Source organism: Anomaloglossus baeobatrachus, chromosome 2 (genome assembly GCF_048569485.1).
Source record: "Anomaloglossus baeobatrachus isolate aAnoBae1 chromosome 2, aAnoBae1.hap1, whole genome shotgun sequence".
In the NCBI taxonomy this organism is placed as follows: Eukaryota; Metazoa; Chordata; class Amphibia; order Anura; family Aromobatidae; genus Anomaloglossus; species Anomaloglossus baeobatrachus.
The window spans coordinates 249,577,148-249,594,898 of record NC_134354.1 but is presented as its reverse complement, the minus strand read 5'-3'; the positions used below and the strand labels follow the sequence as shown (position 1 = coordinate 249,594,898).

The following is a 17,751-nucleotide window of genomic DNA, read 5'->3' as shown; positions in this document are numbered from 1 at the left end:
GCGAACCGCCTCCTTTCTAAGGGCGCGGTTCGTTCAGCATCACAGCGACGTCACTAAGCGGCCATCCAATCAAAGCGGAGGGGCGGAGATGAGCGGGACGACCATTCCGCCCACCTCCTTCCTTCCTCATTGCTGGCGGGACGCAGCTAAGGAGAGGTTCCTCATTCCTGCGGTGTCACACGCAGCGATGTGTGCTGCCACAGGAACGACGAACAACATCGTAACTGCAGCAGCAATGATATTTGGGAAGAGGGGGGCATGTCACCGATTAGCGATTTTGAACGTTTTTGCAACGATTCAAAATCGCTAATAGGTGTCACACGCAACGACATCGCTAATGCGGCCGGATGTGCGTCACAAATTCCGTGACCCCAACGATATCGCTTTAGCGATCTCGTAGCGTGTAAAGCCACCTTTAGAGTCAAGTAGGCGGTGCTGCAAAAAAGATTAGTCCTGGCCGCCTCACTTCCAGAACGGCTACTCAGCTGCGATGGACATCCAACCTTACACAGCTTTCTTTATAACCTGGGAGATGCTGTGTTACTGTACAGTTCCCCTAGTTTTGGTACCTAAATAAGGACAATTTAGTTTGTGCTTTAGGCACTTTATTGGCATCATTTGAAAAGGGTGTTGCCTACAGGAAAAGGAGTGTGGCTAAAAGGCTTTTTCCACTATAAAACCAACATATTGGATGCAGTAATTACATGGTATTGTTTATAGGGTTCAGAGGGGAGGAGCAGCACCAGTTTGGGAGGAAAGTATACGTTTTTTATTTGTTTAGCCAGTCATAATAGAAGGTCCAGTAGCGGACAACCTCCTTAATATGAGATACTATTCTCCAAAAACCCTAGGCACAAAAAAAAAGTACCACAAACTAATACAACCAATAAGTTGTGTAAATTTAGACACAGTATCCAAAGATGCATTCAATGTATCCCCCAGCATTTTGTGCATTTTCAGTTTGGTCTAACTTTTCCCTGAGGCACAGGATTAGTAAATGTGCCCAATTTATTTAAAAAATAAAGTTTGGTTGCAGGCAGCCTGAGCGGCTTGAGGTGTAGGAGACTTACCGGAATACCTTGCAGTTGAGCCTTATCCAGTAAATTATGTAGCTCATTTTTTGAGGCCTCAATTTTGTCTTGATCTGCAGCATCCACCATGTATCTATAGAAAGATAAAGGATGTCAGGACAACAGGATTGCTTCTTGACCGCTGCTCTGAAGTAATAACAGAATTAAAGAAATAGCAATTCTGCAATTTGTTGGGCTTCAGCGTTCAGTTGTTTACTATGTATGTAGTGAACAACATGTTAAAAGGGTTGTCAGCTACTTGTACAAACCCTTCTCAATCACCATACTTCCTCTGAGTAAATTATAGCAGCTAAACTCACCTACAGTGGCTATGCCATTCCGGTACTATCGGTGCCTGCTCCTCCGAGGCTTGCGTGACATGGTTGTGGTCAGACAGCAGCTCTCACTTCCAGGTCTCAGTGATGGAAGCAGACGCTGACTGGCTGCAGCGCTTGCGTAACATGACAATTTCACGCGAGCCACAGGTGACTAGGTGCCGACATAGTTGGAACGGGTACAGCTGCTACTATTTTACATGGGGGAGCTATGGTGATTGAGAAGGGGCTGTCCAAGTAATGAACTATATTGCTGTTTAATAAACCCTAATATGAGAGCACTGAGGGAATATAGATCTTCATTAAATCCCACTGACCACGGTGTAGGGTCGGCCGCCATGACAATATAGTACTGCTTCATCCTCGGCTTAGAATGTGAAACATCGTCACATTCCGGGAGCCATAGTATTTTTCGTTGATGTCGCTGTATGAAGGTTTATTTTTTAGGATGCAGGTTATTTGCCAGTGGTAGCATTTTGAGTGAGCACAATTATGGAGAGTCCAAATTTATATAATTTTACTTATGTATTATTACTTTTGTATAATAAACATACTGTTCTAAAAAAATGTGTCGCCATATTCTGAGAGCCATAAGTTTTACAATTTTCTGTTAATGGAGCAGTATGTTATTTAAGTTTTAAAGGGAACCTGTCAGGTGCAATATGCAGCCAGGACCACGAGCAGTTCTGGGTGCATATTACTAATCCCTGTATACACTAGCATAGATAAAGAGATCTTTAGAAAAAGTATTTCTAAAGATCCTTTATGATATGCTAATGAGCACGGGGACTAGTCACAAGAGCATTATTTCACCCGACTAGTCCGCCCTCTTAGCATGTTAGCACACCCACAGGGGAATGCTAACATGCTATTCAATGCCCAATGCCAAGCGTCATAAGTGGTAACATGCATACCTAGACATATAATTTTTTTATTTCCCCTATAAACAGAGGCTTATAATTTTAGGATACATACAAACTTTTAGAGCACTTTTTATTTCATTTTTTTTATTTTCATATTGTGTCTTGGATTTTTTTCTAACGGTGGGGACCATATGGGATAAATAATGATATAGTTCTACAGTATGGGTCAAGATGATTCAATATTCAATCTACAGTCATATGAAAAAGTTTGGGCACCCCTATTAATGTTAACCTTTTTTCTTTATAACAATTTCGGTTTTTGCCACAGCTATTTCAGTTTCCTATATCTAATAACTGATGGACTCAGTAATATTTCTGGATTAAAATGAGGTTTATAGTACTAACAGAAAATGTGCAATCCGCATTTAAACAAAATTTGAACGGTGCAAAAGTATGGGCACCCTTATCAATTTCTTGATTTGAACACTCCTAACTACTTTTTACTGGCTTACTAAAGCACTAAATTGGTTTTGTAACCTCATTGAGCTTTGAACTTCATAGGCAGGTGTATCCAATCATGAGAAAAGGTATTTAAGGTGGCCACTTGCAAGTTCTCCTATTTGAATCTCCTATGAAGAGTAGCATCATGGGCTCCTCAAAACAACTCTCAAATGATCTGAAAACAAAGATTATTCAACATAGTTGTTCAGGGGAAGGATACAAAAAGTTGTCTCAGAGATTTAAACTGTCAGTTTCCACTGTGAGGAACATAGTAAGGAAATGGAAGAACACAGGTACAGTTCTTGTTAAGCCCAGAAGTGGCAGGCCAAGAAAAATATCAGAAAGGCAGAGAAGAAGAATGTTGAGAACAGTCAAGGACAATCCACAGACCACCTCCAAAGACCTGCAGCTTCATCTTGCTGCAGATGGTGTCAATGTGCATCGGTCAACAATACAGCGCACTTTGCACAAGGAGAAGCTATATGGGAGAGTGATGCGAAAGAAGCCGTTTCTGCAAGCACGCCACAGAGTCGCCTGAGGTATGCAAAAGCACATTTGGACAAGCCAGTTACATTTTGGAAGAAGGTCCTGTGGACTGATGAAACAAAGATTGAGTTGTTTGGTCATATAAAAAGGCGTTATGCATGGAGGCAAAAAAACACGGCATTCCAAGAAAAGCACTGGCTACCCACAGTAAAATTTGGTGAAGGTTTCATCATGCTTTGGGGCTGTGTGGCCAATGCCGGCATCGGGAATCTTGTTAAAGTTGAGGGTCGCATGGATTCAACTCAGTATCAGCAGATTCTTGACAATAATGTGCAAGAATCAGTGACGAAGTTAAAGTTACGCAGGGGATGGATATTTCAGCAAGACAATGATCCAAAACACCGCTCCAAATCTACTCAGGCATTCATGCAGAGGAACAATTACAATGTTCTGGAAGGGCCATCCCAGTCCCCAGACCTGAATATCATTGAACATCTGTGGGATGATTTGAAGCGTGCTGTCCATGCTCGGCGACCATCAAACTTAACTGAACTGGAAATGTTTAGTAAACAGGAATGGTCAAATATACCTTCATCCAGGATCCAGGAACTCACTAAAAGCTACAGGAAGCGACTAGAGGCTGTGATTTTTGCAAAAGGAGGATCTACAAACTATTAATGCCACTTTTATGTTGAGGTGCCCATACTTTTGCACCGGTCAAATTTTGTTTAAATGCGGATTGCACATTTTCTGTTAGTACAATAAACCTCATTTCAATCCAGAAATATTACTCAGTCATCAGTTATTAGATATATGAAACTGAAATAGCTGTTGCAAAAACCCAAATTGTTATAAAGAAAAAAGGTTAACATTAATAGGGGCGCCCAAACTTTTTCAGATGTACATATTTTTTTTTCAATTTTACTAGTTTTGCACAAGAAAATTGCTTTTTAACAAAAATATGTACCGAATATTCTTTTGCATCATATTCTGAGGGTCATGACTTTATTTTTCATTTATAAATCTGCATAAGTGCTTGTTTTTTATGTGTAGTAAGCTGTAGTATTTATTGATAACACTTTTGGATACTTAAGTTTTAGATCACTTTTTATCTAGTGTTTTTGTGTTAGGCAGGATAAACAAAAAGGGCAATTATGATGTATTTTCAATTTTTTTTGCATTCCAGGTGTGGGATAAATAATGATATAGTGTTATAGGTTGTGTAATTGTGGTGTAGCAGATATGTGACTTTTTTTACCTATGTTTATTTTTTACCGGATTAACATAATTTATATACAGTACAGACCAAATGTTTGGACACACCTTCTCATCTCTAGAACAACTGTTAAGAGGAGACTTTGCGCAGCAGGCCTTCATGGTAAAATAGCTGCTAGGAAACCGCTGCTAAGGACAGGCAACAAGCAGAAGAGACTTGTTTGGGCTAAAGAACACAAGGAATGGACATTAGACCAGTGGAAATCTGTGCTTTGGTCTGATGAGTCCAAATTTGAGATCTTTGGATCCAACCACCGTGTCTTTGTAGAAAAGGTGAACGGATGGACTCTACATGCCTGGTTCCCTCCGTGAAGCATGGAGAAGGAGGTGTGATGGTGTGGGGGTGCTTTGCTGGTGACACTGTTGGGGATTTATTCAAAATTGAAGGCATACAGAACCAGCATGCCTACCACAGTATCTTGCAGCGGCGTGCTATGCCATCCGGATTGCGTTTAGTTGGACCATAATTTATTTTTCAACAGGACAATGACCCCAAACACACCTCCAGGCCGTGTAAGGGCTATTTGACTAAGAAGGAGAGTGTTGGGGTGCTACGCCAGATGACCTGGTCTCCATAGTCACCAGACCTGAACCCAATCGAGATGGTTTGGGGTGAGCTGGACCGCAGAGTGAAGGCAAAAGGGCCAACAATTGCTAATCATCTCTGGGAACACCTTCAAGACTGTTGGAAAACCATTTACGGTGACTACCTCTTGAAGCTCATCAAGAGAATGCCAAGAGTGTGCAAAGCAGTAATCAAAGCAAAAGGTGGCTACTTTGAAGAACCTAGAATATAAGACATATTTTCAGTTGTTTCACACTCTTAAGTATTTCATTCCACATGTATTAATTAATAGTTTTGATGCCTTCAATGTGAATCTACAATTTTTAAAGTCATGAAAATAAAGAAAACTCTTTGAATGAGGAGGTGTGTCCAACCTTTTGGTCTGTACTGTATATTGGGAAAAGTGTGATTTGGGGCAGGAAGTTTTTACCTTTATTTTAACAAAACTTTTTTTTACTTTTATAATATTTCTTAGTCTCTGGAGGGGACTTTAAACATGCGATCTCATTAGTAATACACGTCACTATATTACACTGTTGATGCTTGATTGACAGTTGACCTATCAGACTCCGCCTTAGTAGGATTTCATTGGCTGTGGTCTATGGTAGATGCAAAAGTCTTTGTTAGAACTCCACTGGCCATAGCAACACATTGGTCCCCACAATCACATTGCAGAGGTATCAATGGGCTGAAAGAGGGATTATTGAGAGTGCTGATCCTAACGTACACGATATATGGGTTCTAAAGAACGAGAAGCCTCTGCCAAAAATGTCTGCCAGCAACTTACTGCCATCCCCCATTCACAATATATGCATTTCCTCCTGGGGGAGTGTGCATTAGTAATGGAAGACAGATAGAATCGCTGGTTATTGGACAATTATCTAAAATGTATGGCTAGAGTTGATCACAAGCCATAGTGCAATTAGACATGGCTTACCAATGAGATAAGGAAATCTTCGGCATGCATTACGATACTCACACAATGGCGCTTACACCTCGGCAATATCTTTCCCACATGCTTCGAAAACGTGGTTGACCTCCAATGTCCCACAGCTGGTTGGAAGAAAAGAGTGGAGTGTTAGAAATGTCCCTTCTAAGTCACATGCACATTCTTGATAATATGTGTGTAAGTTCAATTTTTGAATAGTTTGTATTTTTTAATTATAAATGATCAGTTCCTAAAAAAGTTGGTTGCTATGAGTAGAAGATATCTGGGAAAGTCCTTTTGGTTGACAGCTCCAGCATTTCTATACCAATTTCCTTTTCTATCCTTTCCTCGTCATCAGAACGCCAGACAAGCTTTGTATCAGTGTTGTAAGCCTTAAATTGCTTGTATGCCAGTCTAATAGTGGTTGGCCACTACATTTCAGAAATATAGGACTACTGTGATTAACATACACTCAACTATAGAACACGCACCGATTCACTACATTGCTGTCTTTGTAACCCTGCTGTTCTCCTCACTTGCTTTTTCAACAGATGTTACCTGACCACTGGAGTCAATCAGCAATCACTGATTGGCTGCAGCCTAGGTGATCGGCCCCAGTGTGAACAATGTCCCTGGGGTCACGTCTCCTTTTCTACCTTCACTTCTGGCTTGGATGCTACATCAAAGGTACAAAAGCCACTGATGGCTGCAGCGTTCATGTGACATTATCTGCCAATGAGGAAGCGAGGAGACTGGAAAAGGATGGCTAACAGTGCAGAAAAAAGGCTGGGTGCTGTTTAAACCCTTCCTGATTTATTGTAATATTTAAGCCCCCTTACATATTAGACCAATGTTGGCCCAACCAGGAGATATCAATGGTTCGGCCAACACTGTGCTCATTGGGGCGACGGTCAACTGATCATCATAAGGAGATCATGATTGGGCATGTTTGATTTCGGACTGCCAAATGCTTTGTTCCATGGGAGACAAGGTGACCAACTCAGATGTCAGCTAATGACTTTCTCACTGTGAACACAGGAGTGCTCGGCTGATCGGCCAAAGCATCATTTGTCCGACAGCCATCTAATTTGTATGAGGGTCTTAGGGCTATAGTAGAAGGTTCTTCATACGTAAACTGTGAACAGTCATAGGCTTTACCTTGATGGTTACGTTTCCTTTGGTTATTTTCCGCATATTAAATCCAACAGTCGGAATCATGTCTTCATTAAACTGTCCAGACTGAAAGAAACAAAGGGAAGAAATCTTCATGAAGCACTACACTCAGAAGACAATTTCTGTACTTCTCACTTTAGTGAGTCACAAACGGATGACTAAAACCAGTCACTAATAATTAGACGTGCTCCCTGCTGGGAAGGCATGATTGATAAACGCTGGCAATGAGGTAATATGACAAATCTATGGCTCATAGTTATACAGGCAAAGTGATGAAAAGTGATTTAATAGCATATTATAGGATGTCCGATCGGCAGAGGTCCAACCGACTGCTGGAATACAATGGCGTGCAATTCCCCTCAGCATGCAGATATTCATGAACATGATTGGTATACGTCACATACAGGATAGGTGTTAACTAATTGATCGTTGGCGTTCAGACAGCTGGGACACACACCGATAGGCAGAAACGTTTATCCCGAAAAGAATGAAGTGGCAGTGGGTATGCGTCTAATGTTTGCAAGCAATCAGTGTCAGTTAAGGCCGCTTTACACGCAATGACATCGCTAACGAGATGTCGTAGGGGGTCACGGAATTCGTGACGCACATCCGGCCTCGTTAGCGACGTCGTTGTGTGTGACACATACGAGCGACCGCTAACGATGCAAAATACTCACCAAATCGTTGATTGTTGACACGTCGTCCATTTCCCAAATATCGTTGCTCGTGCTGGACGCAGGTTGTTCCTTGTTCCTGAGGCAGCACACATTGCTACGTGTGACACCCCAGGAACGACGAACATCACCGCACCTGCGTCCTCCGGTAACGAGGTGGGCGTGACTTTCATGCGGCTGCTCTCCGCCCCTCCGCTTCTATTGGATGCCTGCCGTGTGACGTCGCTGTGACGCCGCACGAACAGCCCCCTTAGAAAAGAGGCTGTTCACCGCCCACAGCGACATCGTTAGGAAGGTAAGTATGTGTGACGGGTACTAGTGATTTTGCCCGCCACGGGTAGCGATTTGCCCAAGACGCACAAACGACGGGGGCGGGTGTGAACGCTAGCGGCATCGCCAGCGATGTCGCATCGTGTAAAGCCCCCTTTAGCTGCAGCCAACGCACATCAAATCATAGGGTACATAAAAAAAATGCAGTTTTACCTTATAAGATATGGGCAAACAGTTTTTAGAGTAGATACTGAGCGTAAACTTTCCAAGTCCTCCTCAAAAACTAGGAGTTTCCGCTCTAAAAACTCAGCAAAAAAGACTCAATGTGCACACAGCCATAACATACTTATGAGAATACCTCTGGAATAATGTGCTCCAGGGTATACAATAGAGTCTTAGAGGAAACACATATCCATAGCCATTACTTTGATATGGAAAATTGATCCGGTGATTTTACTGTTAGCTATATTCAGAATGAGGACAATGTTTTTTCCCTATTCCTGGAAGACAAACTGGTAACTACCTAACGTAGGCTGTTTTCACTGTCGCTTGGATCAATACTACAAGAAAATACTCATATATATGTCATGTTTTCAGCCCATTATAAGTGCAAACCAGAAAAGCCTTCAATGACTATTGTAGCTCTGATTTTAGTCTGTGACATGTACCACTGTATAGACAAACAAAAAAATAAATTGTAAAATGCGTGATATAGGGGTACTTTTTTACTGTAACTATGTTATTCCAGAACTTAATAAAAGGTATAGTAAAGTATACCAGTCCGACAGGACAGTCTTCAGGCTTCTGGTGATTGGAGCTCCTCCTGGTGTACACCGGTATACTAAAGTATACCAGTCTGACAGGACAGTCTTCAGGCTTCTGGTGATTGGAGCTCCTCCTGGTGTACACCGGTATACTAAAGTATACCAGTCCAACAGAACAGTCTTCAGGCTTCTGGTGATTGGAGCTCCTCCTGGTATACACCGGTATACTAAAGTATACCAGTCCAACAGAACAGTCTTCAGGCTTCTGGTGATTGGAGCTCCTCCTGGTGTACACATCATGTGTGATGCCAAAACGCGATGGACCTTACACTGCATGAACCTTGAGGTCTCACTAACTACAGTGAGTGTCGTCTCCTAAATCTGGCACAAATCACTCCAGGTATCGGCTTTTAGGTCCAGTCACACTAAGCAACTTACCAGCGATCCCAACAACGATAGGGATCGCTGGTAAGTTGCTAGGAGGTTGCTGGTGAGCTGTCACACTGCGACGCTCCAGCGATCCCACCAGCAACCTGACCTGGCAGGGATCGCTGGAGCGTGGCTACACGAGTTGCTGGTGAGCTCACCAGCAACCAGTGACCAGCCCCCAGTCTCCTAGTTACAGCACACATCAGGTTAATTAACCCGATGTGTGCTGCAGCTAAATGTGCACAGAGCAGGGAGCAGCGCACAATGCTTAGCGCTGGCTCCTTGCTCTCCTAGTTACAGCACACATCGGGTTAATTACCTGATGTGTGCTGCAGCTAAATGTGCACAGAGCAGGGAGCAGCGCACAATGCTTAGTGCTGGCTCCTTGCTCTCCTAGTTACAGCACACATCGGGTTAATTACCCGATGCATACTGCAGCCACATGTGCACAGAGCAGGAGCCGGCACTGACAGTGAGAGCGGAGGAGGCTGGTATCAAAGGTAAATATCGGGTAACCAAGGACAGGGCTTCTTGGTTACCCGATGTTTACATTGGTTACCAGCCTCAGCAGAAGCTGGCTCCCTGCTCACTGCACATTAGTTGTTGCTGTCTCGCTGTCACACACAGCGATCTGTGCTTCACAGCAGGACAGCAACAACTAAAAAATGGCCCAGGACATTCAGCAACAACCAACGACCTCACAGCAGGGGCCAGGTTGTTGCTGGATGTCACACACAGCAACATCGCTAGCAACGTCACAAAAGTTGTTCGTTACCAGCGATGTTGCTAGCGATGTTGCTTAGTGTGACGGGGCCTTTACTTCTGAGAGGTAAATGCAGTGGTAAAGTAATCTGTGAGGTTCAAGTATAGGGTTCTCAAACTCTATGGGCCGCACTTAGAAAACATTTTGAGTTGGGGGGCCGCATTTATGGCAGGGGCAAAATTACATGTTTAGCGATACCATATTTTTTTTCTATATACACATTTTGATCATTTTTTTTAGCATTTTTCACTCATTTATTTTATTTTTTTTTAAATTGCATTCATTGTATGGGTTATGGTACAGTTTTACAGCTTGGGTTGTTATGGATGTGGCGATAAACTTGCAATTTTTTTGTTTACTTTAGTTTATATATAAAAGAGCAGTTTTACTGGCAAAATAATTTTTCATGCTATATTTTGATTTTTTTTTACTTTTTACAATTTTTTTCCCCCATTTGCCACATACAGTAATATTATCTTACAATTAGCACCATATAGTAATTCTGGCCAACATCTCGTCGTAATGTCCCCTTCTTGTAGTAATGCAACCATCTTGTAGTAATGTGCCCCATGCTGGTCCTCATCTTGTAGTAATGTCTCTATCGTGGTCCCCTTCTTGTAGTAATGTTACATCCTGTAGTAATTGGCCCCATTCTGGTCATCATCTTGTAGTAATATCTCCCATCCTGGTGCTCATCTTGTAGTAATGTGCCGCATGCTGGTCCTCATCTTATAGTAATGTGCCCCATGCTGGACCTCATCTTGTACTAATGTCCCCCATCCTGGTCCTTATATTGTAGTAATGTCTCTATTGTGGTCCCCTTCTTGTAGTAATGTTCCATCCTGTAGTAATTGGCCACATCATGTTCATCATCTTGTAGTAATGTCCCCCATCCTGGTCCTCATCTTATAGTAATGTGCCCCATCCTGGTCCTCATTTTGTAGTAATGTGCCCCATGCTGGTCCTCATCTTGTAGTAATGTGCCCCATCCTGATCTTCATCTTGTAATAATGTCCTCATCCTGGTCCCTTCTTGTAGTAATGTGCCCGCCCATCCTTGTCCCCTTCTTGTAGTAATGTCCCATCCTGTAGTAATGCCCCATTTTGGTCTTTATCTTGTAGTAATGTCCCTATCCTGGTCGTTATCTTGTAGTAATATCCCTCATCCTGGTGCTCATCTTGTAGCAATGTCCAAGGGGGCCACTGATGTCAGCGCTTTCTTTCAAGTGAATGTGGATGCACATAAAATTAAAATGTATTGGAGAGCAAAGACAAGATCTTTGCACAGCAGGACCATTGAAAACCGCTGGAGCGGGCCACAATCGTCAAGGGGTCTACAATTCCTGTGGACCACATGGGCTGAAGGCGGCCTACATCTTTGAGACCCATGTTCTAGTGTAAACGTACACATTTTGTTAAGCTGTTACATTTTGTTACATTTTGCCTGGCTAGGTTCACATTATCATTTTAATTTTTCTTATTCTGTTCATAATAAAGTAACTGACTTCATGGCAGGGACAGGTCCTGATGACAGTCACCATTGGGGCCGGACGGACCTCACTGTCTTATAAAGGTGTGTGTCAGGTTTGGGCCATGGAGTTACCCTAATCATTTTAACAGAAAATGTAGTGCTATTTGTTCTGGTAAAAGTAATGGAATCTGCTATAAAGGCTCCAACGCAGATGTGAACCCTGCGGAATATGGTGGTCACATCACACACTGACTTTTTCTGCACGTGTTAGGCTGGATTCATATACAACATTTGTGGTGTCCTTCATATCACTTTTATTGGCTTTTTTTTTCAGTGGTCTCTCATTTTTATAAGTGTTTAAAAAATCTAAAATAAGAATAAAGATAAATCTGAAGGATGTCTTAAAATAAGTGTGCAGATAGGCATTAGTGTTTTATAGAGGGGCCGGCTACCAGTATTGGTCCTCACACCCCGACCATCTGGTGCTTTATTAATATAGGTGAAGGAGGGTATGAGAATTACAATTCCAGGGGGTTTCTTCACAGTACGTCAGCCGACGAGGCTTTGTACCCCAGCTTATATCATACTGGTGGCAGCAGATGTTAAAGAGGACCATTCATGGCCAAAAGTGACCGTTTTTTGGTCATACTGTATTCCTGTTGCTTCCTGAGTATTGCGTTTTTTCAAAATCAACCATATTCCAGAAATTGGGGGTCTTTTTATTTAGGGCTCATTTTTATGGTCTTTTTCCTGCCCCCTTTTGGGTCAAATAACCATAATGTTATTATGGTGTTGGCAAAAAAATGCACCATGGTTTGTGAATCCTGACTGCTAAGAACAGCTCTCAAGGTGGAGAACTAAAAAGAGGTTCCTATGCACCGTAATATGCCTTTACTCCATGAGTTGGACCACTGGTGGTCCGCTCTTTGTGGGCAGAGGTCTATTTACAAGTTTGCAGCGGGTGGAGTAATATAAGTAACTTTCCTACACCCCTACGTACCCCTAGTCAAATAAGTCAAAGCTGTGATGATTGTAACCGCTGATGTACATTAGAAGTACTCCATTAGTACCATTGATGACCACCATTAGGATATGTGTCCACGGTAGAATGTACCTGCGGATTTTTCTGCATGAAAATCCGCGACTTTCGCGGAAAATCTGCACCCGCGGATTTCTTTTTTTTTTTTCCCATTCTATACCCAAAATCCGCAACAAATAATTGACATGCTGCAGATTTTTCCGCATCAAAATCCGCGGCAAATCTGCAGCGGAAAAATCCGCAGCATGGACACAGCATTTCCAAAATGCCATTGAAATGGCTTGGAAGTGCCGCTGCTGCAGATTTTCGTGAAATCCGCGGCAAAATCCACGGTAAATCCGCAGCGTGGGCACATAGCCTTAAAGTGCTATAAAGAGAAGGCAAAATGCTAATTTTTACCAAGGGGGCTCAGGTGGTAAGTATGCAAGGCAACCTATGGACATGACCCCCCACATCTTCTTACAAAATACCATAAAAATTAGCACCAAATAATAACGCCCATATAGCGGCAACGGTATGGCGGATTAAAAGAATACAAAAAACAAACCACTCATCAACAGGAAAAAAGTAAAAGAGGCCCCTTTACTTTGATGACAACTTCTCTTTAAACCGTTCCAACCACGTTCCCGCTGAGGCCACTAATTGGCTGCAGCGATCACATGCTCATGGACAGAACACCATCACCACAGTTCACAAAAACTCACAGGATATCGCAACCGTGACCATACGATGGGGGGCCATTGACGCCAGCGCCTATTTCAGGTGGATGTTAGAGACCTTGTGCTCCTCCACATTCCATTTGAGGATCCCCACAGATGCTCAGTAAGGTTTAAGTGTGGAGACATGTTTGGCCAGTCTAGCGCCGTTACCTTCAGTTTCTTTAGTAAGGCAGTGATCAGCTTGGAAGCATATTTGGGGTCATTATCAAGTTGGAATCCTGCCCTGCTGCCCAGTTTCTGAAAGGAGAGGATTATGCTCTTCTTTAGTATGTCACAGTACTTGTTGGCATTTATGATTCCCTCAATGAACTGTAGCTTACAGCCGGCAGCACTGCTGCAGCCCCAAACCATGACACTCCCACCACCATGCCTGACTGTAGGAAAGACACACCATGTACTCCTAACCTGGTTTCCACCACACACGCTTAAGATCATCTGAACCAAATAAGTTTATCTTGGTCTCATCAGACCACAGGACATGGTTCCAGTAATCCATGTCCTTCGTCTGCTTGTCTTAAGCAAACTGCTTGTGGGATTTCTTGTGCATCATCTTTGGAAGAGGCTTCCTTCTAGAATGACAGCCGTGCAGACCAATTTGGTGCAGTGTGAGGTGTATGGTGTGAGCACTGACAGGCTGAACCCCCACCCCTGTAACCTCTGCAGCAATGCTGACAGGACTCATGCGTCTATTTTGAAAAGACAACCTCTGGATATGACGCTCATCGGGTACACTCAACTTCTTTGGTCGACCATAGTGAGGACTGTTCTAGTCTCCCTTCCTGTGCCCTTTCCAATAATAAAGTCCCCATCTTGGTGTATGCTCCCCATCCTGAATAGTGTCACCTATCCTGGGCCTCTTCCAGTAATAATTTCCCAATCCTGGGCCACTTCCTGGCATAATGTCCCCTATCCGGGTATAACGGCCCTTCCAGTAATAATATACCCCATCCTGGTATAATGTCTTCATCCAGTCCCCTTCCAGTAATAATGTCCCCCATCCTGGGATAATGTCTCTCCTACTGGGCCCATCCTGTAATAATGTTCCTTGTACTTCTGCTCTTCTCTAACACACTTAAAAAATAAATGATTCTTCCCACGTTTTGCCACTCTCACGACGTGCGGCATCTTCTTCTATAGCCAGGGCAGAGGCGTGCAGCTGACTTCGATGTGCCTGCTATGGCAATGCATGATGTCACTGCTGTGTGCTGCTTGTGACTGGCACGCCAACATCAGCTGCTGGCCTCTGAGTGGCCGGCTGCGTGTATTGAAGTGCAGGGACCCGGTGGGCATCTACACTACCATTCATGTCAGCTGAATCTGTGTCCATGGATGCTCCTCTGTGCTGTCCCTCCCCTCCTCAGTGCCGGCCCGCCCCCCGCAGCTGTGGTCCAATCGCATGATCGGACCTCAGTCGCAGAGACACTTGTATGACATTCGACTCCCGCTGTGCTGCCAGCGTGTGCCGAGTGTCATGCGAGGATCGCTGTAGTCCCCCGTGTGGCCCCAGCCTTATACAAGCTGCACACTGACTACTTTACATTGTATCAAAGTGTCAGATCTTCAGTGCTGTACTATGAAAAGTTATAATGAAATATTTACAAAACTGTAAGGGGTGTACTCACTTTTTGTGATATACTGGATATTACTGGAAAGGGCTAAGCCATGGATGGGGATCTTATACCAGGAAGGGGTCCAGAATGGGGGATATTATTACTGGAAGGGCCCCAGAATGGTTGACATTATACTAGGAAAGTTCCCAGGATGTTGGATAATGTCCAAGGAAAGAGCCCAGGATGGGGGGACATTATACTGGAAGGGGCATTGGGTGAGGGACATTATACCAGGAAGGTGCTCTGGATGTTGGAAGTTATTACTGGAAGGGGCCCAGAATGGGGGGATATTATTCCAGAAAAGAGCCTAGGATGTTGAACAATATACAAGGAAGGGGCCCAGGATGGGGGACATTATTGCTGGAATGGGCACAGGATGGGGGACATTATACTAGGAAGGGGCCCTGGATGTTGAAAATTCTTACTGGAAGGAGCCCAGAATGGGTAACTGAAAGGGGCACAAAATGAGGGACATTATTACTGGAAGGGGGACAGGATGGAGGACATTATACCAAGAAGAGGTCCAGAATGGCTGACATTAAACTATGGGGGAGGGGACAACACGTACCTCTTTAGAGGATTTAGAAAACTACAAGGACCCATACTGCCCCAATTGGACAGACTATCAGCAGATCTGGCTTCCAGTACCATCTTTATGCTGATGACACACAGCTATACACCTCATCCCCTGAGCTCACCCCCGCTGTACTACAGAACACAAGTGACTGCCTGACTGCAGTTTGCAATGTCATGTCTGCTCTCTATCTGAAACTTAACCTTTCAAAACTGAACTTCTTCTTTTCCCTCCGTCTTCCAACCTTCCTAAACCTGACATCTCCCTCTCTGTGTGTGGCACAACGATAAGTCCTAGGCCGCAGGCCCGCTGTCTGGGTGTTATACTTGACACTGATCTCTCCTTCACCTCCCACATACAATCTCTTGCCCACTTCTGCCACTTGCACCTCAAGAACATCTCTAGAATCCGCCCCTTTCTCACAATGGAAACGAAAAAAACCCTCACTGTGGCCCTGATCTGCTCTCGCCTTGACTACTGTAACTCTCTATTAATTAGTCTCCCCCTAACTAGACTCTCTCCTCTACAGTCCATCCTTAATGCAGCAGCCAGGGTCACCTATCTGGCTAACCGCTACTCGGATGCCTCTGCTCTGTGCCAGTCATTGCACTGGCTGCCCATATATCACAGGATCCAATTCAAACTGCTTGTTCTCACCCACAAAGCTCAGTCTCCACAGTGCGGCACCCCCCTACATCTCCACCCTCCTCTCTGTCTATCAGTCCACCCGTTCTCTACGCTCTGCAAATGACTTTCGACTAACATCCACACTAACTCGAACCTCCCACTCCCGAATCCAAGACTTTTTCCGAGCTGCACCAAACCTCTGGAATGCTCTACCCGAAGACGTTAGGACAAATCACAACTTACTCAGCTTCAGACGCTCCCTAAAAATGCATCTTTTTAGGGCGGCCTATCACACTCCCTAATCAGATTCGATTCACATAGTCCCTCTACAACTTCTCAGAACATAACCCCACGTCAAACTCCATGGCACCCAAATGCATCTCAAGGCTCGGGCCCACTGGTCCAGGCAGCCATTATCTATCCCCCATTTCCTTGAGATGGCTGGATTGTCACTGTAAATAAGCACTTGTACCTTGCCCCCCCCCCCCCATCTCATTGTAGATTGTTACCTCTCACGAGCTGGGTTGTCTTTTTTTTTTTCCCCTCTAAATATTGTATTTTCTATAACTGTTACTTGTTTGTATATGATCCTCCTGAATTGTAAAGCGCTGCGGAATATGTTGGCGCTATAGAAATAAAGATTATTATTATTATATATCTCACCAATATACAGGTAGGGGCTCAGGTCCAAATTTTTCTCCGAGGCCCATAAGACTCTAGTTATGCCGCTGACAGAGAAGTATATGTTATGCTATTACCTGAATGTATGTCTTGCAGTGTGCCGCGCTGACAACCCATCTGTCTGCATGGGCTAAAAGAGAGATCAGCCAAGTGGCCAGTAGCACCTTTATAAAATGTAGGCAGCCACTCAGCCAATCAGTGCCATGTAGACAATGAGCGCTTCCTGTACCATCTGTAATGGAGCCATTCAGTCACTGATACTGAGCATCATGGGCGAGGTACTGGGACACCTAGGCCTCACCAGGAGAGCAGCCATGGGGACAGTCATCAAATAGAGAGCAGGAGAAAAGGGGCACAGTCTGTGCAGTGTCGGACTATGGGCAACCTCCTGTAAGGGCACATGGGTGAGGACCATGGGGCATGAACATACAGATTTGGATAGACAGCCAGATCATAGATAGACGATTGATTGGTAAGATAGATGGATAGATATGGAGATAATAGATGGATAGATATGTGATAGATAATAGATAGATAACGTAGATGGATAATGGATAGATATGGAGAGATAATAGATGGATGATATGTGATAGATAATGGATAGATAGATATGTGATATATAATACATGGATAGATATGTGATTATGTGATAGATAATGGAGAGATATGTGATAGATAATAGATAGATATATAATACATGGATAGATATGATAGATAATGGATAGATATGTGATAGATAGATGGATGATATGTGATAGATAATACATGGATAGATAGATAATGGATAGATATGTGATAGATAGATAGAGGGATAATGGATAGATATGGAGAGATAATAGATGGATGATATGTGACAGACAGATGATGAATAAATACTCGCAGCTGGCTGGCAGGCTGCAGTGTGTGGCTGGCAGGCTGCAGTGTGTGGCTGGCAG

The 17,751-nt window shown here is 43.6% G+C and overlaps 1 protein-coding gene across 1 annotated transcript in view; it reads right to left on the bottom strand.

Annotated features, from left to right (window-relative positions):
- The window catches only part of LOC142289779 (ADP-ribosylation factor-like protein 8A), a 38,606-nt gene that overhangs the window by 19,727 nt on the left and 1,128 nt on the right, over positions 1-17,751 (bottom strand). Inside the window, exons 2-4 of the mRNA XM_075333709.1 lie at positions 7,182-7,262; positions 6,075-6,148; positions 1,071-1,164 (exon numbers count right to left, since the gene is read on the bottom strand). Of these exons, the coding sequence (XP_075189824.1) occupies positions 1,071-1,164; positions 6,075-6,148; positions 7,182-7,262 (249 nt within the window). The remainder of the gene's footprint in view (positions 1-1,070; positions 1,165-6,074; positions 6,149-7,181; positions 7,263-17,751) is intronic.